Consider the following 26,142-nt stretch of genomic DNA (forward strand, 5'->3'; position numbering starts at 1 on the left):
GGGTTGGACTAGATGACCTCCTGAGGTCCCTTCCAACCCTGATATTCTATGATTCTATGTCCCTAATGCTTCCTCCTATTGTACCTTTCTCCACAAGGCTTCTTAATTCCTCCAAATTTGCTTTCATAACATGTACTGCTGGGTTCCATGACCCCATTCCTTACCCTTGCACGTCTTTCCCTTACTATGCTGGATTCAATTCACTCATAATCACAGGTAGCAAGTTTCCCTTTAACCTGGATACACATTGCTGATCATTTCTCTTCCTATTCACCCATCTGCATTCCTGTATCATGCATTCATGCTCTCTGATTTGTCCATCAGTCTATGCTGTCCCACCCATCCAATCCCCATCCATCTGCCTACAGCATCCATCCATTACCTCCTGCAGTTTCTGATCATCTCGGGACATGTTCAGCAGCATTCTGCTTCCTCGGATCATGGGGATGTCCTGCCAGAGGGACGCGGTGGACGAGACCGAGAGACGTTGTAGATACGAGTCCTGAGGAGACAGCACTTTCCTCCGTAGCCTCAGGGAGCTTGGAGAGCTCGGAGAGCTCGGTTCGAAGTCCTCAGCCAAAGAATCCGCTCTCTTCTGGCTCTGGATTGCCTTGTTCAGAGCCACGTCGCTGTATTCCTGATAGAGTAACCTTGCTGTGGAGAGAGGCCAGAAATTCAGATTCATTCGAAAGCAGTGACTGTGGAACTCCCTGTGTGGAGAGGACTCCATTATTGTCTCAATACAATCAGTCTAAGACAAATGGACATGTTAGAGCCTATAGTGTTTATAATGCACCGATCACCAGCACAGCTCTCCACATCTCTAACCACATTGCATGCTGATGGTTACATGGCTCTCACTGATACTCCCACCTAATTTCCTGTATCCCTCTCTTTCCAGCGCTCCGCAGGGGGGATAATGACTGGGGTTTTCTAGAACAATTAGATGGGAGGTACTTACAGGAGTTGATCAGTTTGGAGTGTCGGCGCTTGAGATTCTCCAGTGTGTCTGCAGATTTCTTCTCCCTGTCCAGGGAGAGGAGAAGATTTGGGGAGCAAGAGGACAGGAGAAAATAAGACCTGCTGAACTGGATGTAGCTTATCCAGATCTCAGTAATTAATCTGGAACAGCTGGGACTTCTCTCTCCATCAAGTTCAAAGTCTGCATTCCTTATTTCTACTGCAAAGGACCATTGTCAGGATGATGGATATTCAGAAGTAAAGGGACATTAATTCCCCTCTTGCCCCTTGGGGAAGGGAATCCCATTGCATGGGGAGCCTGGGATGAAGCTTAGGCAGGGGTCATTATCTCAGAGAACATTTTGCTCTGTTGTCTGTTTCTTGGGCCCCTAAGGAATTACTGGAAAGTTCTGGGCCGCTGTACCTCAGGTGGAAGGGATTAGAAGCCAATGGGAGACTCACCGAAGTATAACTGTATCTGAGCTGGTTGGCTGGTCCTTGTGTGCTCCCTCCTCTGAAAGGACAAGAGAGGTTATCCCATTTTCTTCCAGTGAGACAGCAAGTGCACGCGCGCAAGAGAGATTCCAAGTAGCCAACTGTAAGGACATGATGCAATGCGGATATCACATCCTAAACCCTATGTAGAGGCAGCAGTCTAGGACTGGGACCAGTGCTTTTTGGGCTTTGCAGCTTCGTGGTCTTTAACAATACTTGGCACTTACTTAACACTTCATACCTATCATTTAGACAATGCTTGTTTTTCATACACACATCTTTCCAAGCCACTAAATGGAAAGAGGTCAGGGTTTTCAAAAGTGACAATGACTTTGGTGCCCAATCTGACATGCCTGAAAGGGGCCTGATTTTCAGGGTGTGGATGGCTCGCTCAGCATTTTCTAGACATGGGGGCCCCTTTAAAGTGCCTCAAGTTGGGCATCCACCACCTGAGTCACCCAAAGTCATTTCTGAAAATCGGAGCCTTATTCTTGGAGATGTTCAGACCCCAAAGCTCCAATTGACTTCATAGCTGTAAGTACTCAACACCTCTGAAAATTACCCTATACATGTGTTGGGAGCACTGTGATCTAGTGAATTAGGCATGGGACTAGATGTCATTGGGTTCATTGTGATTCTGATACTGACACTAGGTCACTGGTGACTTTGGGAAGTCCCTCTCTCTCTTTTTCTGAAACAGGGTTCCATTTGTAGAATGGGGAAAATATTTACCTCCTTTGATGGAGGGTGTTGGGAGAGGCCTAACTAAATCTGAGGAAAGAACTATATATCTAGCAAAGAATTATTAAAACCAGCTGGTGGCAGACATGAGAACAGAGCCCAGGGGGGTGGGGAATCGGACCACCGTTATCACTAACTTCTTCCGCTTCGGGGCCAAAAATGTATAAATATGAAATAAAAATAACTGCAATATTTTGAACCAAAGTGGCTTCAATGTAAAAACACTTCCAGTATCCCAAAATGCCAATACTTATGCAGTGTGAAAAAATGTAAAAGGAGTTGAAGCAAAAATAAGCCGAAAGTGTCACTAATTTCACCCAGCTCAATATGTGTATTTATAAAAGGTCATAGAGATCTCATCCTCCCACATACACACTAAGTACAATATTGGCTAGGTGCATTGTGGGGGATTTATGCCTTTGTCTAAAGAATTCGTCATTGGTTTCCACCAAAGACAGGACACTGGATCTGACAGATTTGCATTCTGATGCAGTATCTGAAATTCTATGTTCTTATGAAATATTTCTCCAAGGGTAGCATGGGGTCAGAATGAGACCTGAAGGTTTCTGAATCAAACTGAACAGCTCTCAAGTCGGTCACTAAAGAGGTGGCACCAAACAGGCCAGGAGATCCAAAAATCTCACTGGCCATAGAGCTATCTCACTGTCAATCATTAAGCGTGTGCACTTTTTGTTGTTGCTTGAAAGTTGGTTATCACTTCATCTGCAGACATGGAACAGCCTTGTGGTGGCAGCAGAGGCCTCTACCCTTCATAGGCTAATGGCTTACTGTGAAAGGGTTAATACCAGTGGGGCCACTGCATGGCTGAGAAAAGGACTAGAACTCTGAATAAGGACGGAGTGCAGCTACACAGCATTTTGGAGCGAGCCTCCCAGCCCAGGTCAGCAGACATAGGCTAGCTCCTGCTAATGCTCTAAAAATAGCTGCATAGACAGAGCTTTAAACTTGCAGCTTAGGGTGGGCTTCAGAGCCCATCTCCCTAAGCTTCAGAGCCCGAGCTCCAGCCCAAGCCACAACTTCACAGAGCTATCTATACACCTATTTTTAGAGCCCTAGTGTGAGCCCTGGTAAACACAAGTCTGTTGGCTGGCGCCGGGAAGCTTGCTCCAAAATGCTGTGTAGACATACCCCCAGGAGTTCAGTGGGCAGGCAAGGCAGGAGAGAAGGGAAGCTGTAGGAGCAGGCTGGGAAGGGGGTGAGAAAAGATGCTGGGCAAGTAGTTGAGGAGGGACTAATTTAGTGAAATGGGAGCTGGGTGTGCTGTTGGTAGCTGTTATTAGTATTGGTCAGACTGGTGAGTGGTGATGGGGATAGCGGTCCAAAGCAGGCAAACAGCCTCACTCGATGTAATAGCTTTTTCTCTGGAAACCCCAATAATTCAGTTCAATTTTAGTGACAAGAGGGTATATTTCCACAGGGCGGGACTGAGGGGCATTAGCAGAGCTATGAGGGGAGACCAGGACTGGAATAGCAAGGGGACTGCAGAGCAGGATAGAGGGGCTTTGGCAAAGTTGTGTGTGGATAGTTTTGGAAGTGGGTCTCTAGCTATTCTCTGGCTATAGGTATTTTCACTCCCTTACTCCTCCATCTTTTGCTTTATGCTGAGATTTGGTATCTTAGGAGCAGAGGGGTCTCACCTTGTAAGTTGTCTGGCAGTACTGACATCTTCCTCAGGCCCTGCCGGTGCCAGTCTTTGCTTTTTGCTCTGTGTTTGATCCTGTTCTCCTGACTCCCTGAATTGAGTCCCAGCTCCTTCATGTCCACCCTGACGACTTTTTTATCTGGCCAACTTGGTGACTTCTCCAAGGGTGCGTGTCTGGCCACCTCCTTTTTTACCTGGGCCGCAAGGTGAAGCGGTTCTCCCTGCCCTTCCATCCTTTGCTTGCATGTCCTAGCGCCCTCTGCTTTCTCTATCATCATTGCAGGGGCTGTTGTGTTCTTTGTATCCACGCTGGTGGGGCCTGCCTGTGCCTGGTCCCACTGGGGCTCCTCAAAGACTGCCTCCTGTTGGTACAGTGTTCTGATGGTTGGTGGCGATGGAGGGCTGAACTGCAGGAAGTGGAGTGGGTTGGAGAAAGCGAGTAGTGGGGGTGGCTGTGCTGAATTTCTACTCTGAGAGTCTGTGGATGTTCCCCACCCTCCCAAGGAGGGCCTGGAGGTGCAGTCAGGTGTGGACTTTCCACAGTTTGTAGCCAGGTGCTGACCCATTGCTCCAGGGCTGCTGTTAGAGTGGCCCATAGGTGCCTCATTCTCCAAAGTGGGAAAATCTGAGCTCTCTGCCAATGAAGTGATGCCTGAGTCACTGGTGTCCACCACATCCGGTGTAAGTGAGATGACCGGATCCCACTGGGCACCAGACACTCCCCCATGGGTCATCTGCATTAGGAGGGGGTTCTCTTCTCCATCTTCCACAGCAGGAGCAGGGACCAGAGCATGAGCAAGGCTGTCAGCATCAGACACAGAGGCTGGAGCCTGGCTAGGGCAGCTGGAATTGGGGGCAGTGGCCAGTAATTGACTAAAGTCTCGTACACAGTTTAGAGGTGGGTTGGAGTTAGACACAGGAGGCAGAGGCTGGTCAATATCAGGTGCAGGGTCTGGAAGCTGGTTGGAGTCAGGCACAAGGAATCGAGACTGGAGAAGCTGGTCAGCATCAGGTGCAGGAGCCAGAGGTGAGCTGGGTGCAGGCGCCAGAGGGTGGGCGAGCTGGTCAGCATCAGGTGCAGGCGCCAGAGGATAGGTGAGCTGGTCGGCGTCGGGCGCAGAAGCCGGAGGATAGGTGAGCTGGTCGGCGTCAGGCGCAGGAGCCAGGGGTGAGCCGGGCGCAGGAGCCGGAGGATAGGTGAGCTGGTCGGCGTCAGGCGCAGGAGCCAGGGGTGAGCCGGGCGCAGAAGCCGGAGGATAGGTGAGCTGGTCGGCGTCAGGCGCAGGAGCCAGGGGTGAGCCGGGCGCAGGAGCCGGAGGATAGGTGAGCTGGTCGGCGTCAGGCGCAGGAGCTGGAGGATAGGTGAGCTGGTCGGCGTCAGGCACAGGAGCCAGGGGTGAGTCGGGCGCTGGAGCCGGAGGATAGGTGAGCTGGTCGGCGTCAGGCGCAGGAGCCAGGGGTGAGCCGGGCGCAGAAGCCGGAGGATAGGTGAGCTGGTCGGCGTCAGGCGCAGGAGCCAGGGGTGAGCCGGGCGCAGAAGCTGGAGGATAGGTGAGCTGGTCGGCGTCAGGCGCAGGAGCCAGGGGTGAGCTGGGCGCAGGAGCCGGAGGGTGGGTGAGCTGGTCGGCGTCAGGCGCAGGAGCCAGGGGTGAGCTGGGCGCTGGAGCCGGAGGGTGGGTGAGCTGGTCGGCGTCAGGCGCAGGAGTCAGGGGTGAGCCAGGAGCAGGTACCGGAGGGTGGGTGAAGTGGGTGGCATCAGGCACAGGGGGCAAAGGTGAGCTGGGCGCAGGAGCCAGACTGTGGGCGACCTGGGTGGCATCAGGCACAGGAGCCAGGGGTGAGTCAGACGCAGGCGCCGAAGGGTGGTTGAGCTGGGTGGCGTCAGGCACAGGAGCCAGGGGTGAGTTGGGCACAGGCGGGTGGTTGAGCTGGTCAGCATCAGGCACAGGGGCCAGGGGCGAGCTGGAGTCAGGCTCAGGAGGAGGAGGCTGCGTGTGCTGCTCCAAGGCAAAGACTACCACTTCTTCTGGGGGCTGCGGTACAGCCTTAAGGACACTTCCTGTTCCTGGAACTTCCACCTCTAAACTCAAATGTGACTCATCGAGTAAAGGGTTTTGTTGTGCTGTGTGAACCATGTTTGCTTTCATTTCCTTTCCCTGAAAAACAAAACTTCTCGTTGGGGGCTTTTGGTGCCTCTGGACTTCCTCCAGGTAATTTGGGGGACCGAGAGCCATGTCTGGTGCTTGGGATGACTCCAGGTGCATTGTAGCTGGAGCTGCAGGGGTAGAGTCTACTTCATCTCTGTCCTTGGGCAAGCTCTGCCTTAGAGGGGGACTTCTGAAAGCCTTGGAGATGCAAGGTTGGGCACTAGGCTCTTCATTAAGGCCCTTCTCAGGTGTAAGCAGCCCATGGGGAGTCTGAACACCCTCTGGGCTGGTGGACACTGATGCTCCTTCACTAGAAGCTGCCTCCTGCAGATAAGAAGTCTGGCTGGATGTGTCCTGTACAGAGACTGGTGCTTTGTCCAGGTCAGTACATCCTGCAAGGCTCACATGGGATCTTTCATCAGCATCCTCCTGAGATGGGCTACCTGCTGATGGTGCTGAGTTGAGCTCTGATGGCGAGGCTGGAGTGAAATCATAATGACTGGGAAACGCTGGGTTTTCTGCAACAGGATGAGGATCTGCGGGACCAAAAGAGCCAAAGTTCCTGGCACCAGAAGAAGGGTCCACAGCCCTGGAAGAGTCTGGGTTCCCTGCACCAGATGAGGTTACTTCTCTGCATAATAGAAATATGGCTCCATCATCATGAAAGCTCTGGACTGTCCTTCCATCTCCGTCACTATGGCCATCCTCACCATTACTGGTTCTGTTATCCTGACAGGTTTCTTCACAACCTTGGCCATTGAAAGAAATGGAGCTGGAAGGGTCAGAAACTCCCATGTCTCCCCAGTGCTCAGAGATGTGGCAAGTGGGGGAGTGCATCATGGAACTCCCACCCACTGGGTTCTGACTTTTGGACATTATCACAGCAGGTGGCTGAGCTCTTACACTTGCTCCTCCAATGCAGGCCTTCAGTACTATGCAGGATAGTACATCCTCACCGGGATGCTGATCTTTGGGGAATGATTCCTGGGGCAGAGAGGCCAGCCCTGTTCCCTCAGTCGAGGAAATGCTCTTCCCCTCATCACAGAGGTCCCAGTTTTGCTTGGAGAGAGAAGGTGATGCCGGATTGAGTGTTGGTGGTGGAGCCTCGAGCTCCGCCTCTTCCCTCCCTGGCTCTTGTTCCAGCTCATCCCACCTCTTTTCCTTCTGATCTTCCCTGTCCCATACTGGCTCCTCCTGCACTGGTTTTGCTTCCTTCTCTAGCTTCTCCCATTCTGACTCCTCCTGTTCCAGCTCTGGCTGCTTCTGTTCCGACTGCTCCTCCTCTTCTGGCTCCTCCCCCCATTCTAGCTGCTTGTGCTGCCACTCCTCCTGCTCTGGTTTTTTTGCAGCATTTGGTATGTGGAAGACACACACTCTTGGAGATTCAGTGCTGCCTTCTGCTCTTCCATCATCTGCTCCTTTCTCCTCCTCCAGAAGGAGGTTTATAGAACCAGATGGACTTTGCCTAGCAGCCACTTCTGTTTTCTGGTCTGTGACCAAGGCATTGTTCCCTCTCTCATGGGATGACAGAACCATCTTTCTGTCTGCATTTCTTCCTGTTAGCCATGAATTTCCTTGGCTGTCATCCGATAAGGGATAGGGTGAGTGATGTGAAGAGGAAGAGTCTCTATCCTCTCCCCCACCCTGTAAGCCGCCTACTTTTTCATCATTATCTACAGAAGGCATGGGATTCATCCTGCCTGCTGCATCCATTCCAGGAGATGGCTCCTCGTCGGTCCCTGCCACTGCTTCAGTACGTGGTCGGAGCTCTCTGATGGTCCCATTTGCTACATCCAACCCCTGCAAGGAGGAATCCCCAATAATGTCATCATGCAAAGTCTCAGTCTTGCAATGAACCTCTGAAACTTCTTTACACACCAGGAAGTGTTTAGTGACTGGTTCCCTCTGGCTGGGAACAGTGTCTGTCATTGAGGTTTCCTTATGCTGCGCCTGGGGGACAGCAGTATGACATGTCAGGGACTGTTTCTGATCCTGAGGAAATTCAATATAAAGGGCTGGAGACTGTACCTGCGGGTTTTTGTCATGAGTGGCTGTCGCCTGGGGGACTGTGTTGGGAAAGAGAGAATACTGATTTCTTTCAGGATGAGCTAATTTTCCCTGTTCAGAGTTCAAGGAATGATCCCATCTCTCTTCTTCCAAAGATATCTCTTGTACTGCAGGACCTTTCTCCCCCTCTGAGAGTCCTCTCTGGTACCTTAGATCTTGCTCCCCTTGTTCCAGTCCTAACGGAACAGAGTTAGAGGATTTGCCACACATCTCTGCTGATTCCCCAACAGAGAGATGCCTCAGAGGATCCTGGGCAATGGAGACCTGTGCTCCTTCTGCAGAGCCAGGCAGCTCAGTGTTCATCTCTACAGACTCAGTGGTGGCATAATGTCCCCTTTTGGCTGGTGTAGGATCAGGGTTTTCCTCACTAGGGCTGCTGGTTTCTGGGGGAAGGGGGTCTCCCCTATTGGCTTCTTCAGATTCCATCAGTGCAACATCCTGTAAATGAGAACACAAATATTTTATATTATAAAATGGCTAGGTTGGAAACTGAGAGTGGATTGACCCAAGGAGCTTTGAGGAGAGAAGCTAATGTCTCTGGGAAAAGAAGTGAAATACATACCCAATGAGTGGGAGGGAGTCAGAAAACAGTGATGGTAGATGACAAATTAGATTCTTTGTAACGTGATAAAGCAACAAATCAAACTGGTGTGGTATTGGGCTGCAGCTCGAGAGGCTGGTCTAAAACAATTAATCTAATTCAGCCTCACCTACACCAGAAAATCCTGCTGACATCAGTAGGGGGAGTATGTGTGAAAAACAAGGAAGATTCTAGCCTACTGCCTTTACCTGTCTGGGCCCTGTCCTGTCTCTGTCCGCCCTGAGATGGTTCTCTCTTCCCAGACTCAGCAGTTTCCCATACTCCTACTAGCCTTGGAATGTTTTCTCTAATATTTCAGCCTCTCCTCTAATAAAAGCAATGGAAGATAGACCTGCTTTTACACTGCTGCATGCATCATGCCAAAGCCACGGTACAATCCCCTCTCCATCTCAGTCCTTTCAGGGCTATTACCAAACAAATCTGTAACAACCTCCTTCCCCAGCTTGTCTTTCAGCTGTCAAACCCTCCAGACAGCCAATGAGCAGTCCTGACATTCTTCGCTACAGCCATCATCCCATATCCCTTCAAGTAAAAAACCTATTTCACCTCTGTGCCCGATCCTGCCTCTAGAGTCATCAGATAACACCTCCCAGTGAAAAAAATCACCATAGCAGTCCTTCTAGCAGCAAGGAACTGGGATTTCTTCCTCGCCCACCCCAAATCCGATAAGCAAATGTATGACCCTTCCCTTCCTGCATATTGCCAGACCCTTCTGAATCAAAGGTCAGGAAACTGAATTCACAATGCCAGTGCAGGGAAAGAAGGGTGCACAGGATGGTTCAGGGCTGGGCCCTCTCTATGTAAAAAGAGAGAGATATCAGGGGGACTGGGGATGTGCATGAAGAGTGAGAATCATGTTAGAAGTCTGTACCGAGGCTATAGCTGGCATTATTGGTGTGCGCGAGTGGGACATGAGTGTATAGGGAAAGGGAAGTCTCTCATAACAGAATCAGGTTATTTCATGGGGGTAGGGGTGGCAGCAGGGTCAAAGGAAATCCGTGTTCCCATACAGGAATGGAAGGTAGGAAGGGCTTTTCTACACTCTCAAGGGGAAGTGGGTTGGCTAAAAGAGGTGTGGAGAGATGGTAGCTAAGCATGGTGATACCCAGATAGTATCTGGAACAAAGGTGTTTAAATCCCTCACAACTGTACTGTAATATAGCACTGACACATTGTTTCTCTGCATGTGATTTGGCAGGGAGGGGATGACTTCTACACTCTCTCTGCCTGTGGGTTTAGTGGATCAGAGATCCTGGCTGTCTGGATCAAACTCTCCTGCTCAGCATCTTGGGCGTGGATGTTCTTCAGTTGATGTCAACAACATGACTAGGTTCAGGGGTGGCCTCTTTGGCAAAAATGCAGTCCTACTCTTCATAGTAGTTGTAGACCATGCAAGTTCTCCCTAAGGTCTTATTATTGTCCTTCACATTTCTATAACCCTACAGGAGCTTCTTTCTTTGTTGATTGGATTGTAGGCAGGGGTGGCTAAGGGGCCATGGCACATCCACTTTTTGCCACAGAGCTGCCCCCTGTCCCTCTTCTTCCCCATGAGGCCCTGCCGCCTGGCCTGGGTAAGAGCGGTCTGGGGAGCCCAAGAATAGCCCCCAGCCCAGGTCCATGCCCAGGGCAGATGGAGGGGCTGCGGCTCCCCACAGCTGCCTGGGCGGCTCTTACCGTGGCCCGGCTTCAGCTTTTCGGACTCCAAGGCCCCAGGCCAGAAGCCGGAGCCAGGTTAGGCTAAGAACTGCGTAAGCAGCTGTGGGGAGCTGCAGACCCTCCACCTGCCCTGGCCAGGGAACCTTGGGGGCGGGGACATGGGCCAGGGGCTGCTCCTGGGGGCCCCACCCCAGGCAGGTAGAAGGGCCCAGGCTCCCTGACGAGACTCCATCTTCCAGCTTTGCGAGGGGGGGGTTGCACACATGCTTTAAGGAAAAATCTGTTGCCCCTGGTCCTAGGAGCACCCCCTTCTCCTTAATTTGTTCAGATAGCCACTTTTAGATCTGGGCATTCTGCTTACTTGGGCCTGGACACACACCTCTCCACAGAGGGCAAGGAAGTCCAGGACCTCAGCACAGGACAATACAGAAGCATAGATCATGGGTGGAGACCCACTTCTCCCTTTCCTGATCAGGATTTTTCCAGGCTGCACAGCTTTATGCTGTTATTCAGACTTCCAGAATACTCTGTCATCTAAACTTTGCTTTCTCTTTGAAGACTGTGAACAACATAATTTCCAGCAGTTATACATTACCACACAGCCCTTTATAAGCAAGCACATTTATTCTTGAGGTGAAAGCATTACAGTGAAAACATAAAACACAATAGAAGTTCTTATGCACGTGCTAAAAACTTACCTGAGGTCATCAATCAGTCTTACGTGGTCTCAGTTAGCCAAAGTCCTCCTGACCCTTCCCAGGAAGGATTGGGGCCACCTTGGACAAGAGGTCCCAACTCTTTATTGGATCAGAAAGACAGGCCTGAGTCAGTTTAAACTCAGGATATTTATCCAAAAGTCCTTTCTTTGTCTGTCAGTCTCTGCAGAATCCAGTCTGAACCAGTACCCAAGCTTCTTCAGGTGCTGGCACTTCTCTGGAGGTGTTGCAACCTGAAAGAATTTGCCTAATCTCACACTACCATTTGCCCCACACACACACACACTTTCTCTCTCTCTCTTTCTCTTTAGTTCCTGGAGGAGCTGTGGGTCACCCTCCCCCATGGAATTACATAAAACCCCTGGCTCCCAATTATACATACATTTAAATCAATAAGGTCTCCCAAGAATATGGCAGGAAACAGCCATATCTGTCACAGCTTCTACCCCTACTTTGGTTGTGGGAAAATTCATCCTGAGTATCAGTGATCTTGCTTCTAAAGTGGATTTACTAATGCAGGACCAGATGCTAGATAATTAAAAACAAACTTATGTGTGGATGCAAAGCAATTTATCCCCAAGAAACCCAAGTTAACCTGCAACAAGTTTCAAGTATAGATGAGCCCTTAAATGAAACAGGAACAGGGCACTCCAGAATAAGAGTGTCCCACGTGCAGTTAATCAGGAATGACTCCAAGTGTAGACAAACCCTAAGATTCTCACTCTCCTTAAATTAGAAAAGCTCTAACTTTCTCCGCCCTCTTTACCTTGATGCAACAGGCCCCCAGATTCTTTCCTCCAAAATACACACACACACACAAACACGGTGTATGGAACACATGGTGCTATCTATCTGTTCCAGTTCCCCCACCCTGAGACATGGCAGCTGCGCTGAGGCAGAGTGGAGTTTGCACATGCACCCACCCGTACTGTTGAAACACACCACCTGGCTGAGAAAGCCCTGCTCCACCCTTAAAATGTCTCTGTGTCAGAGCTGAGCTAACACAGACTGCTCGTTGAGATGGCTGGTCTATTTGCCCTTCCTTTGCAGTGGAGCAGCAACCTGAGACATGAAAATCTCCCTTCTAGTAGGAGCTTTTGAGCCTACTTCACTCTCCCTTTGCTCTCCAGTCCCTCCCCCTTCTCAAACCAAGCCCAGTTCCAGGAGTTCATTAGCTCAGGGTGTGGTCTTGTGTTTACTGCTTCACATTCCATTCTCTGCTTCCAGCGCTTCTCAGACACCTAACACCACTCCAGAATCCTGAGGAGCGTGGGGGATAGACAGACCGAAACCTTCACAGGTCACCAGGGCCAGTGGTTCTCCTACAGCAGATATGCTAGTTTTAAATGTCCCACTAAGAGCTGTGCACATCTTTTGTAATGAAACACAAAGGAAAGAAAAACTAGTCTGCTTTTGTAAGAAAATGAACCTCTGAGCCAGTCACATGTACCTTTTGTTAAGGGCTTCTAAGATAATCAGGCTGGGCCACACTGGCTCAGGGTCTGCCTTTCTACCTCTACACCCTACCATTTCCCTCCCCCAGGCCCTCATTTCCCATCCCCTGTTCTTCCACGTGCACACCCACATACTTGCCTGGTGCCATGCCTAGGGAGTGGCCTATGGCCCCTTGCCTGTCCCCATGTCAGGCTTGCCGACTGTGCTCTACCAAGCTGTCTCAAGGGAATGGGGGTGGCTGGCCTGCCACCCAATCTTCAGAAGCAACTGGACTAAGTTGCTGATCTCACTGCACCACTGCCCTGTCTCACGGCATGATGCAGTACGGACCCTGTATTGGCAATGGGGCCAGCAACTCATTACCACTACTTCCTTGATTAGCCCAGTAGAGGACAGTGCTAGCCCCTAGAGATACATAGAGGGGAGGAGAGTGACAGAAAATGGCATCAGGGAAGAGGTAGGTAGCCGCAGCTTGTTGAGAAACAGAACTGGGTGGGGTTTGAAGGGAGCAACTGATGACAGGAATTTCTCTAGTCATGACCGTGTCTCCTTGACCCAATCTGTAACAGAATGTGCGGTCATCACTTGCATTTATCTCGCTAGTTTGTGTACAGCCACTCCTGCTAGAGTGGCTTCCTTTGGGTGAATGTCGGTCTTGCATTTGGAAATCAAAGCAGTTCTTCCAGAAACCGGTGTCCTCCTGGTATATGTACATAAAACACAGAACTTTCCATCGGGTCAGAAATAGAATGTACTGCCAGCTACACTGCTATTAATATTACTGACTTTTCTACACAGAGTGGACTGGAAATTTGGCACTGTCCCAAAACACACACGTGGAGGGGGGGGGGGTCAAAAAACTTATGAAACTGATATTATCTGCTCCCCTAGAAAGTAAAACCCGAAAAAGGGAAGTGGAGCTATTTGCTACTGAAAATTGATTAAAAAGGAGTGGCCCTCCCTAGCAGGGAAGCACAGATCATGCCAAGGTACTCGGCTTACAGTAGCACCTCACTACTTTGCCCTAGAGGATGGCAGACTCATGGTGATGTACTGAACTTTTTAATGATCTGGTCACTCACTAATTTGAAAAAGCAACATTTACACTTTGTTCTTGTATCTGACCAGTTCGGTTTGGTTTAAATGATGCTACACTGTAGCATTTAAAAAAAAAAAAATCATGACATCTCGGCACTATGGAACTCCACTACACCATCTGCTACTGAATCTTTGCTGAGTAGTGGGCAGTGACCATGTGTTGCACTTCCTGGAGACACAGCAAAGACAACATAGTTCTGGAGCAGCGGGGACGAAAGGGCCTTTAAGTCACCTTTGCATCCTTCCTGGGTTGTATCAGGTGCCAATGCAGCCCTCAGCCAAGAGCTGCTGTGTTTGATACCAGTCCCTTCTTCTAGGGCCTGACTATAAGATGCTCCAGAGCAGCCCAATAATCCACATAGTGATGTATGTCATGGGAATTCCCCATCTCCTCTTTGTGCTCCTGACACGCCCCTTTGAGCTCCACTCTCCAACCACTGCATGATGTTAGCATTTGCAAGGAGATTTACATAGGGCCACTTACTGTGGCTGCAGTCAGTTCCTGCACTGGGACAAGTCTCTCCCTGGTGGCAGCAGTGTTTTATGGCCCTTATACACTGGCACAAAGGCAAACGGGCCAGAGCAAGAACCAGAATCCCGCAGGTTAGCAAAGTGTGCAATAGCAAGGGTCTATTTTTGTAATTATAAAACATAGGTTTACCTAAAGCAAATGTGGGTTGTGAGATACAAATTCCATTAAAATGCCCCAGTAAAGTAAAACACTTTAAAGATTGGCCTTGTCTGCACTGAACCACTGTGACCCGTTACTGAGTGCAGGTGTCAATGATCACTTTAGCTGCAATGGTACTGAGCACAGTTAAGCTGCAAGTGTAGATAAGGGCAAACAACAGTCAACAACGTCTCAGATAATGGTTAGCTGAAATAGAGCTGAATACAGATTGTCCTCTGTACTCGCAGCTTAACTGTCCTCAGTATTGGGTCAGCTGAGCAAGACACTGGGTAACAGTATTGCTGACCCCACAGGTTAAAAAATCAGGAGTCAGTCCCCAAAATATCATGAGATTTTTTAAAAAAAAATTAATACAAGATTATGTTTATTTGCCCTCTTGTTTTTGAGGCTTTAAAGTTCATAAATGTCAAGCTTTTCTCTACAACCATGAGGGCTCAAAACTTTTTTTTTTTTTTAAATAAAGATGACAATCTCACGTAATCACCTGGCTCTAGGAGCTGGGGCTTTAATACAAACAGCAAATAGCATGAGATGTGTGATAAAAATCAAAAGAGTTGGCAACACTGCAAAGGAGGATTCCTTCTCTGAAAAGTATTTCTCTAAGGCTGGCTGGGGAAGGGTTGTACTAACCACTACATTCTCTTTCACCATTTTATTATTGTTTGGATAGCTCTCATCTCTAGTTTGCAGTTTTAAATCGCTTGCACCTTCCCTATACTAAAAATTAAACCATTCACTAACTCAGTTTGCAAAATCATTTAGATCTGGCCTACTGTGCTACACGTACTAATAACCAACAGGTGGCAGACAATTTTGTGATCACAGTCAATGCTAACAACGCTCAACAATCAGATCCATCATGCACAAACTATTTGCTGAATCCTGTCAGGCCCATTTGCTTATGGTCCAATCCTGCAAAGATGCTCAGCAACCTCAACTCCCATTGCCATCAATGCGAGTAAAAGGCACTCGGCACTTCACAGGATCAGGTCTGTATATTGTTAGATTTCAATTTGACACTGGAGCCTAAGTAAACATACTAGTGTGTAAATTCTGCAAATAAATCCCTCCACTTCTTATGCATCTCTCTGAATAGGACAGTGAATACTTTAGACTATGAAGCATGTGCAAGCTAGAAAGCAGGCATGAGCCAACAAGGTTGAAGCATTAATTTTATGTTATAGTCATTTAAACACCACTAGTTACGCTCTCCTCATCAAATTTACGTTTTAAGTGTGCTGCTATCTCTTGAGCCATTGGAAAATATGAAGCTTGATATTTTGATCCCATATGGAGTCACTTTCAAAGGAGTTGAGCTATTCACAGAATGTGCCTTCTGTCCATCAGCGCTACCAGTCATTTGCAAAGAAGAGTATCACATACACTCTGTGATGATCAAAGGAAGGAACCAGAGCCAATGAAAACACAGGAATCCTCCCTAAAGGGACATAACCTATAACGTGGGTTAACTCTAGTTGTAGGGAAGCTCCGAGTAGACAAATTTGAAGCCTGAATGGCTCCTTGAGATATTGGCTGAGTGATTAAAAAGTCCACATTACTCTTTGCCAACCTTTATAGGCACAGGCCCCAATTCTTGATTGGCTTACAGCCTCCTTACCCCATTCCAGTGGCGTAATGACCCTATAAATTAGGCAGAAGCGACTCCCAGGGACTACCCTCGAGCAAGGGGGTTCACAATGGACAGCACAGAGCTAATGGAATGGCTCTTCACCACCCCTCCTCTTAGCCCCCAATGTAGGGGGCATGCTGGGGGAAGGAAGGGTGTGATCAAATGCTCTGTCCTCTGGCTGTCTTTGGCTAGCAGAGGGCTCACAGTGGGCCTTGCAGTCAGAACATAAGCTAAAGCATCTTTGAGGCCGCTGTAATTTATGCCAGGGGCTTGGCCAAAAATATGGAAGTTCACGCAGGGTGCTTTAGACCACCTCTGTTTCCTCTACCCCATTCCTGTGCCAAATGGAGAAGCAGGGTCTATGTGCCTAAACACTCTGGTGCTCACTACTTCAGTGTGCAGGCTGGAAGTCAGGGTGTGGGGCAGTTAAAATCTCTGAACAGTCATCATGACTCACATTGTAGTCTGTGGCATATACAGTTTCCCTTGCCTGCCTTACAACATCATCTCATCACAAACAAATTTCAACACAAGATGCAGGAGATATAAAGGATTCAACAGAGCTGCAGCCAGGATGTAGGAGATATAAAGGATTAAACAGAGCTGCAGCCAGGAGTGAACAACAGCATATGCCGGGGCTTGCAAACTTTCTCTGGAGTACAGGCACCAGCAGAGTGAAATTTACCAACCTTGACTCATTTTCACTGTTAGTGCTTGGAGCAATTTGAGTAGCAATGAAACTGCAAAACCATTTCCTCCATGTGTTCAATAAGCTCCTCTGGAACATCCAGCTCCTGCAGGCCGCCCTCCCCCCACCCCCCACAGAGCTGCTGTCATCCCCCATTGAATTCCTCCACAAAAATCAGTGAGACTTGGCAGACTGAGCTCAGTAAAGCAGTCCAGAACATGCTAGAGGCAGCCGCAGCAGAGAACTGAGGCGGGTATGTTTCTGAGCATCTTGGAAAGAGAGGGAAACTGCCCAGGGGAAAAATGGGAAAGGGTGCAGAAAAAGGAGGAAGAAAGTGGAAAGAACCCACTATCCTATCTGGGGATTGGGAGGGCAGGGGGGAGAGAGCGAGAGAGACTGTGGCCAGGGGTGGTTCCCTCCGCACAGTAGATAAGGGGAATTGAAAAAAAGCAGAGAGGAGCTATCACAGCAACTGGGCAGGGAGGGACGGAGAAGAGACTCTCTCTTGCAGCAAGAAGAAAAGGAGTACTTGTGGCACCTTAGAGACTAACCAATTTATTTGAGCATGAGCTTTCGTGAGCTACAGCTCACTTCATCGGATGCATGCCGTGGAAACTGCAGCAGACTTTATTTATACACAGAGAATATGAAAAAATACCTCCTCCCACCCCACTGTCCTGCTGGTAATAGCTTATCTAAAGTGATCATCAGGTGGGCCATTTCCAGCACAAATCCAGGTTTTCTCACCCTCCACCCCCCCACACAAATTCACTCTCCTGCTGGTGATAGCCCATCCAAAGTGACAACTCTTTACACAATGTGCATGATAATAAAGTTGGGCCATTTCCTGCACAAATCCAGGTTCTCTCACCCCCTCACCCCCCTCCCAAAAGTGTGTGGTTTTTGGGAGGGGGGTGAGAGAACCTGGATTTGTGCAGGAAATGGCCCAACTTTATTATCATGCACATTGTGTAAAGAGTTGTCACTTTGGATGGGCTATCACCAGCAGGAGAGTGAATGTGTGTGGGGGGGTGGAGGGTGAGAAAACCTGGATTTGTGCTGGAAATGGCCCACCTGATGATCACTTTAGATAAGCTATTACCAGCAGGACAGTGGGGTGGGAGGAGGTATTTTTTCATATTCTCTGTGTATAAATAAAGTCTGCTGCAGTTTCCACGGCATGCATCCGATGAAGTGAGCTGTAGCTCACGAAAGCTCATGCTCAAATAAATTGGTTAGTCTCTAAGGTGCCACAAGTACTCCTTTTCTTTTTGCGAATACAGACTAACACGGCTGTTACTCTGAAACCTCTCTTGCAGCATTAAGGGGAGAGGAGGAAGAGAAGAGACAAAAAGAGAGTCTCTCCCTTACAGTAGTGGAGAGGGGAGAAGACGGCCCCCACCTCCTGATAAGAAATCAGCCCATCTTTTGTAGGAGCCCAGGGAAGAGAGGAGAGGACAGGAGTCCCCTCCTCACAGTTGTGACTGAGGTAGGGAGCAGAAGAAATAATGAAAGAAGCTCCTCCCAGTCCTCCCTCACAGCCTGGGCCAGTCCGAGACCAAATGGTACCCCAGGCAAGGAGCGTCTTCAGTGCCCCTGGACATTACATTTTTGAATACCTTATTTTTATTGCATTTGTAGCCCATTTCACAACTTTGATGCAAGATTTGCATGCATGATTTATCCCTGTCATATTAGATGATAAATTTGCATGCTAGGATCTGTAAATCTGTATTTATTTATGCCATATATAAGCAAATTAAAAAACTGGTTTCTTCCTAAGCTTATAGAAACTTTTAAATTTTAAGAATAACTGAAATGTACTAACATCAAGAAATTGAACTGTGCACCAACATTGGGTGGACCAATATTAAACAGTGTTACAGTAGATGACAGCCTTAGAATGTTAACCCTAGTCCTTTAGTTCAAAAGGTCACTTTTCTTGCCTTTGCCCTCACGAAATGAAGCACAGCTTCAGAGAGATCCAAAGACTGGCCAACATCATTTTCAAGCAATCAAATAGCAAGCAATGAGAGTCTTTTGTCGGCCATCATCAATTGAAGATATGTTTTAATAAGCCTGAGCTTCGAAGAGCTCACCACTCGTGACTGTAATGGGCAGCATGAGCAGAATCCTCAAAGATCTCCACATATTAGGAAAAGTGTCCTTCAGTTCTGCATCCTGAATGAATTGGATAACTTGGAGTGGAGAGTGCTTCCCATGTTGCAAAATGTGACGGATGTTGTCCAATTCAACATGGAGGTCTTTATCATTGACATCTGAACATTCCCCATGTGTCAGAGTCCAGTGAAGGTCCATACAATTGTTCGAGAGTATTTTCCTATCTGCTGACAGTTTACTAAGGTCATACAACCCCTTCCTCTCCCCCGTCTTTTTGTGGTGCTTCATTTGTCCAAACCTTCCTTCGATGGATACTTGAGCAGTGTCAACAAGCGCTGAGCTTCCCATCACCTCATCTTTGCCCTCATAACAAACTATCCCTTCTTCTAATGAATACAAGTTCCCTTGAAGACAGGGTCAACTGTGAAGTCTTAAGCCATTTCTTTAGCAGCAGTGATGGCATCTTCAAATCTGTTGTCTCTGTAGATCACAATGAAATCAAGGCAGCTTCTCATCAAACTAGTAATGGTTGTGATGTACATTGACTGAGTTTGTAATGCCTTGATTACAATGTTTACTTGGAACAGGATATCATGCCAAATCACAATTGAGACCAGATATTTGAAGTCAATGATCTGGTTTGCTAGGCTTTGTGCCTCATGTCGGATTCTGGCCTCAGCTTTACTTGACTACGCCAGTTCCACCAGGGCACCGTAAACTTCAGTCACTTGGTACCTCACTGGCCTTACGCTGTCAACGCAGCTCTCCCAGTAAGCGTCACTTAGCAGCTTCATGGTCAGATTTGTAACATTGTCCCTGAGGATAATGGATGCTGAAAACGGGAGGTATATAGCCTTTGCAGTACTCCAAAGATGACACTACATCTGACACAATCAGGTTGAGGGAATGGCAGCCACAAGACACAAAGAAAGATCTTGGATTCAGCGCAGGGATCCTTGCCTGCACACCACTGTTTCTTCCTTTCATGTCAGTGCCGTTGTCATAGCCTTGACCGCAGCAGTCCTAAAGCTTCATTTTATTCTCATTCAAAACATTCATAAACAGTTCTGTTAGGCCTTTTCCAGTAAAGTCATCCACAGACCAGAAACAGATGAAGTGGTCTTTTACTTGGATACAGCCATTCTCGTCGTCAACAAATCTTACTGTAGATGGCATCTTTTCACTGTGACTAATGTCAGGAGTGCTGTCCCTTATTATGGTGTAGTACTTCGCTTTGCCAAGCCACATTATTACGTTATCAAGCACCTTCCTTGCCATAAGGTCAGTCAATTCATTTTGAATTGTTTTGCTGCAGGAATGGTCCATAGCTTCTGTACAAAGTACTTGACATAGGTACTCATGCATGACATCATTGTATTTCTCAAGGAGCTCTACCAAACTGAGGAAATTACCATTATGTTCAGTGAACAACTTATCCAACGAGCCCTAGAAAGCCAAATTATTCTTTACAAGGAAGAGGGTAATTGAGATCAGATGCTTGAGCATGTTCCTCCAGTGCTGGGTTTCTACATTAATAATGCACTGGTTTTCTGTATCTATGCATTTATTCAGGTTGAGCCTGGACTCGACTTCCATCCATTTGGAGTAGGCCGTAAAATGGCCAGGTGACTTTTCATGTTGTTTCAGAGCATCAGCTAAATTATGCCAGTAATTATGCCCGGAGAGCGCAAGCAACGATTTATCATTCTCATCAAATATTTTGCAACAAAACCAGAATACTTTGTCAGTTGATTTCAAATAAACTAACCAATGTTGATTCACTTTCTCACCATTCTCGAACACTCTTTCGCAGTGCGACTTTGAGAAGTGTCACTTCTGCTCATTTACTGGAAATACCATATCCTTGGTTTTGCCTGTCCTATTAAAAATTGTACAATAATATCGGCAGAGTTTAGGATTGCTGGCCATAAAGCAGAATTTGATGTATCGATTTGTGGTGTGCAATTTTTCTCATTGCTGTTTCTGTCATCATGTCAGGCTGATTCTTCTTTATCATTACTCTCCTTTTCGTATGGAGTCATTTTCATGTGAGACACATTCTTCTTCATCACTTTCCTTTATGCCACTAGGAAACCTGGATTATTCTCCATCACTTTCCTCACATTTCCATTCCTTACCTTAGTAATGGGACTTCCATTGTTTATGCTTCGCTCCTCAATTTCTTCTGCACTGGGGACAATTGCTACTGCCTAAAGCCCGGTATATATTGTTAGGTTTCAGATATTTTCCCATCCAATTTTCCCCTTGCTGCAAACTAGATTGCAACTGAACTCTTCACTTCCTATATTGAGCTCCTGAAGGTTTCTTCAGGGGCATCTTTTATTTTCTACAGGGGAAAACAGACAGTATTAGGGAAAGCAAAAGTCTATTTTCACAGTCTTAGAAAACCATCAAACATTACATGTTAAGCTTGGCAAAAGAAGTAACAGTATTTCTTTTATATTGTTGTGTAGATAGGAGTTTGATAGATATCTCTGGCATCTCACTAAATATGTCCTTTATTAGTCACCATTTACACTCTTCAAGTCTTAAAACATAAGTATACTTTCACAATTACACAATAAAACAAGGTTCACAATGTCGCAGCTGGGCACTCACTTCACTTCATTCTTATACTCACTGATTGACTGGAGATGCCCCACCCCTTATGTATCCATGAGGGCCTGGCTGACAACTTTCTAGGAAGTTCAAGGAAAATGTAGTTCTCAGAAAGTCTGGAAGGTTCCATGAGATTCTACAAAGGTCCAGAACATTCTAGCTGGTACATGAAAAATGAATCCACATATGGAATACCTGAAACATTTTACTTCAAACATTGTATTTTCCCTTTTGTTGCAAACAACAAAAACAGCACCCTGAGCCCAGTGTCCCCCAAGCCCAGCACCCCAGGCAGTTGCTTGGGTTGCCGTCCCCTAAATCTGGCCCTGCATCACAGCAGATAGGGAGGAGACAGAGGGAGGACAGTGTATGGGCAAAGCTCCCCCTCATTCCCAGTAATTGGGGCAGAGAGTTCTAAAGGCACCTATGAGCCTAAGGCTGAGCCAAAAGAACTAAAGATCCAGGGGCATTGTGCTGGGAGACAGTAGGGAGTGCTCTGGGCTTCTCCACATGGTGCTGTGCATCTTTTGCCTCTGCTGCCGAGTAGCAGGCTTAGTCCTCGGGCTAGTAGGTGTCTGCTAATTAAGCACCAAGAACAGCAAATTCAGACCTGAACCTGAGCATGCCATGACCATGTTAGAGCTGAATATGATCATAAGCCATCTGATTTAAGCGTCAAGAAACTTACTCATATATTGTAGGCCCTTTAGAATGATTCTCCAATGCCAGAGATATAGCATCCACATTTTGCACCTGGCATTATTAGTAGCAGTAGTACAGTAGTGTACAACTGAGATCAGGGCCCCAGTTGCGTGAGGTGCTGAACTAACAGTAGTCACAGGCAGTCCCTGCCCTGAGAAGCTTACAGCCTCATTAGATGAGACAAACCAAGTGTGGAAAAATTATTCCCATTTTACAGCTGGGGAACTGAGGCAGAAAAATCACCTCACTAGTCCCAGATCACACAATCAGTCTGTGCCAGAGTCTGAATTTGAGCTGAGATCTCCTGAGTCCCAGTCAGTGCTTAACAACCAGACAAGCGTTCCTCTAACATTCCTCACAAAAACCCTCCACTGATAACACTCAGGAAGGAATGGTCATGCAGCTCCTTATGGTGCTCCAGAATCCAGCAGTAAGCAATCAAAGTGACAAATGAAAAAAGGCAACCAAAATGAATGAACAAAGGAAAGTTGTGAAACAAACAACAGCATATGGATGGCAATGCATTGGAAAGATGTCTTTGCGTAATCACAGAGTGCTATAACCACAGAGATGATGCCTCATTCATGCGGTTTTAAAAGCATACAGTTATTCTATTTTCATGGGCGGCGGCTATCATAGGCAGGGGGAGGCATGTTTCCGCAAACAGCCTAGCATGGCCCCACCCACGCTCCGCCCCCAAGCCAGGCTCCTCCTGCAGTTCCCAATACTCTGCCCTAGGCTCGCTGGGGCTGCCTGGCCTGCCTCCCACAGGGACTCGGGGTGGCTGGTGCTGGGGCCATGCTGCCTGCCAGGCGCTCAGACTACACCGCCTGGCACACCGGGGCTGGGGGCGCTGCGGCTTTTGGAGCTATATAACTCCTTAGCATATTTGGCTATACCACAGTGATCATACTGTTAACCCAGTTGTTCAGTGAGGGTACTTCCTCAGTAATCTCCTATTTAACCAACCACTCACGTTCCTCTGCTATTTTATTTCTCAGGGCTAATAAGATTTTACATGGTAGCTGCATTTTGGTGGCTCACTGTGGTGAACATTGCTGGGATGTGTTACAGCAGGGTTTTACCCCACTTTGTTTTGCGGACCCCTAGGTGTCTGCAGACTATGTCTACAGATTTCCAGAGGCGTTTGCACGTCCATTCAAATTTTTGTAGGGATCTGCAAATGTTAAAAGGTTGAAAACCACTGTGTTATAGTGTACAGGCTTATACCATTCCAGCCTACTAAATGTCTCATTGGTTTTCCTCTGCAACCTCTTCTGTATATAAGTTACCTACCTCTTTGAATAACTACTATTGAAACCAAGATTTTCGAAAATGGGTGCCTGAAGTTAGGCTCCTAAATCCACAGTGAGGCACCTAAATAAGTGGCTTTCAAATGCAATTTAGTATTGCCAACCCCACGTGTTCAAAAATCATGAGCCAGCCCCCCCCAAAAGCATGAGATTATCTTAAATTTATGAGATTTTAAAAAATGATAAACTGGAGGCTGTTTTTCTTTGCTTTCTGGTTTGAACCTTTTAGATTACACTCAGATCCCATATTCAAGCTTTTCTGTGCAACCATGAGGGTTAGAAATTTTTAATGAAAGCTGAGATTCTCACATAATCACTCAGCTGCAGGAGCTGTGGCTTTAAGACCACCACCAAATATTGTGATGCTTGTGAGAATATTGCCAAGCTGTGGCAACACTGCAATTGTTCAATCAGGCCATACTCATTTAGGTGCCTAGGAATGGATTTAGGAACTTAACTTTAGGCAGTCCATACCATTATTACTACCTCAGTAACCCTTGCAATATGCAGGCCTGAAAATTTATGCTTTGCCACAGTGTTGTTTCCCTCAGCATAAGAAGCTTAGCTTTTGATTTTAGCACAGAATTGTTACTAATCTTTTTGCATGGACTTGCTGCAATAGTTCTGTAGTCAGATCCTGCTTCTATTTTGAATGTGCTTTTTTGTTCATTCATTTCCACTGTCACAGATCAATCTATTGTAGAACTTCGCTGTTTAAATTAATGGATCAAGGGACATCAGAGAACTCTCTCCCCACCTCCTCCCAGATTGTAGTCTTATGAATATATTTTGCGTTTGTATTGCTTTGCTAGTTGTGCTGGGCAAGACATGCTTCTGTCAAATGCCTGCTTGCACTGCATGCATGCCCACCACCCCTTGCACTGGACACTCGTTTCCATTTTGCTCTGACTGCCACAAACAGATCTTGACTCTGTTGCTTGTTGTTTACCTTTGGTGCTTATCTTCATGCCTTGACCTTATTTTGTTGTGTACAGAGCAGCGCCATAGAGATGCATGATATTTTGCAGGGAGACAGACAGATGACAGCTCCTTTTCACTAGCTCTGAAAACATCCAGCAGACAACTCGGCTGTCACATTATTCTCCCACATAATCACAGTCTAAGGCTGCCTTTTAGGGTCCTGACCCACTCTTGTGACTGGGTACTGCACACGTCATGCTGATGAAATTGGCTTGTCTGGCCTTGTTGTTCCTAGATAAGCCAACTTCATGGCCCCAGTGTGTATCCAGATTTCTTGTCCTCATTCCCTGCAGCTGTAGAGGATTAGAGAAGTGGAAACAAGTAACATTGTTTGCTGTGCAGAGAGGAGAGGAGAAGGTGAATCAGAGGGGGATCTCTGAGAATGTGTAAACTTCCTAAGGGAAATCCTCTAGGCACAGGGAGGATCCTTTAAGCTGACTGATGTCAAGGTGCCTTGAGAGGACCCAATGGCAAGGATGCTGAGTGCAGTGTTGACCCAGACTTCCACAGAGAGCACCTAGCATTTCTAGCTTTCTCTTCAGCTCATCACACTGGTACTGGATGGCTTCACAGGTGAAATGGCATCTGCCTGTGCCATGAGGAAGCCCTCTGAGGCTCACTAGGAGGGTAGGATACCTGTCCTCTGAACCATTCCTTTCCCCAGAGCCTCCTTTCCCTGAATTGTATCATGATGTACAGCCCCAGTTTGGTTCTGTCCTGTACTGCGGCCTCCACACATTGCTGTCCCCCAAGTCCAAACCCCTGGTATGTATGTTCCTAACAGATTTCACCTCCTCCCCCTGGCCTCTCCTAGCCTGCATCTGAATCCTGACACTCCCTCCTTCATCAAATGGTTTCTGAAGGAAAATGGAAAGTTATCTATCTGAAAACTTTCCACCACATTTTCCCCCTACAATTTTTTAACAGCTCTCAAGACTGAAATACTTACTGTAAGCATGGATATGTCTAACATGGAATGTGCACAGGGGAGGTGGGGACACATGGTGGCAGTGGACAGGGGCAGAGTTATTATTACTAATTATTTATATACCACTAGCGCCCACAGGATCAAAACTCCATTGTGCTAGGCATCATGCAAACACAGAGCGAGAGACTGCCCCTGCCCCAAAGAGCTTACAATATAGTTTCAGACACAAAGCAACAAGTGAATAAAAACAAACAATGCAAGGCAATATCTATATATACACATTGTGTTTGAATGTTACTATACATTATATATATATAATACACACACATTACTTGGTGTTTTCTTGTTTTTCAAATTATTTCGATACTTGCCCTTTTATTTAAAGTAAAGTCCCCTTTACAGTACATATCTAAACATCTTACTTTTATATTAACAGAACAGATTTGATTTGATTATTGATGGAATATGTAACAGTAGCTATTGGAGTCAGGAACACCCTGCCACCTTGTGGCAGCCATGAACAATGGCAACATCCAACATGACAGGTTTCAGAGGAGCAGCTGTGTTAGTCTGTATTCGCAAAAAGAAAAGGAGGACTTGTGGCACCTTAGAGACTAACCAATTTATTTGAGCATGAGCTTTCGTGAGCTACAGCTCACTTCATCGGATGCAACATCCAACATGCTGTACAGCTGCCTGGAACCTAGACTAAGCTCTTGTATCCTGGGTCATCTTGTAAAGTTTGTGTTATTACCTCAGCACTTTTGAGACTTAGATTATCACCCGCCCTGGCAGGAACCAGCTCTGAGCAGAACCCTCAGGAGGCCTGGGCAGAACACTTCCTTCTTTGACCTGGACCAGATCCCACAC

General features: G+C 47.3%; 1 protein-coding gene across 1 annotated transcript in view; it reads right to left on the reverse strand.

The window, feature by feature from the left end:
- LOC140907689 (uncharacterized) overlaps positions 1-26,142 on the reverse strand; it is a 115,588-nt gene that overhangs the window by 16,685 nt on the left and 72,761 nt on the right. The window contains 4 exon segments of the mRNA XM_073334248.1: positions 383-654; positions 962-1,026; positions 1,423-1,474; positions 3,855-8,511. Coding sequence (XP_073190349.1) covers positions 383-654; positions 962-1,026; positions 1,423-1,474; positions 3,855-8,511 — 5,046 coding nt within the window.

The sequence above is a fragment of the Lepidochelys kempii genome, chromosome 1 (genome assembly GCF_965140265.1).
Source record: "Lepidochelys kempii isolate rLepKem1 chromosome 1, rLepKem1.hap2, whole genome shotgun sequence".
NCBI lineage: Eukaryota > Metazoa > Chordata > Testudines > Cheloniidae > Lepidochelys > Lepidochelys kempii.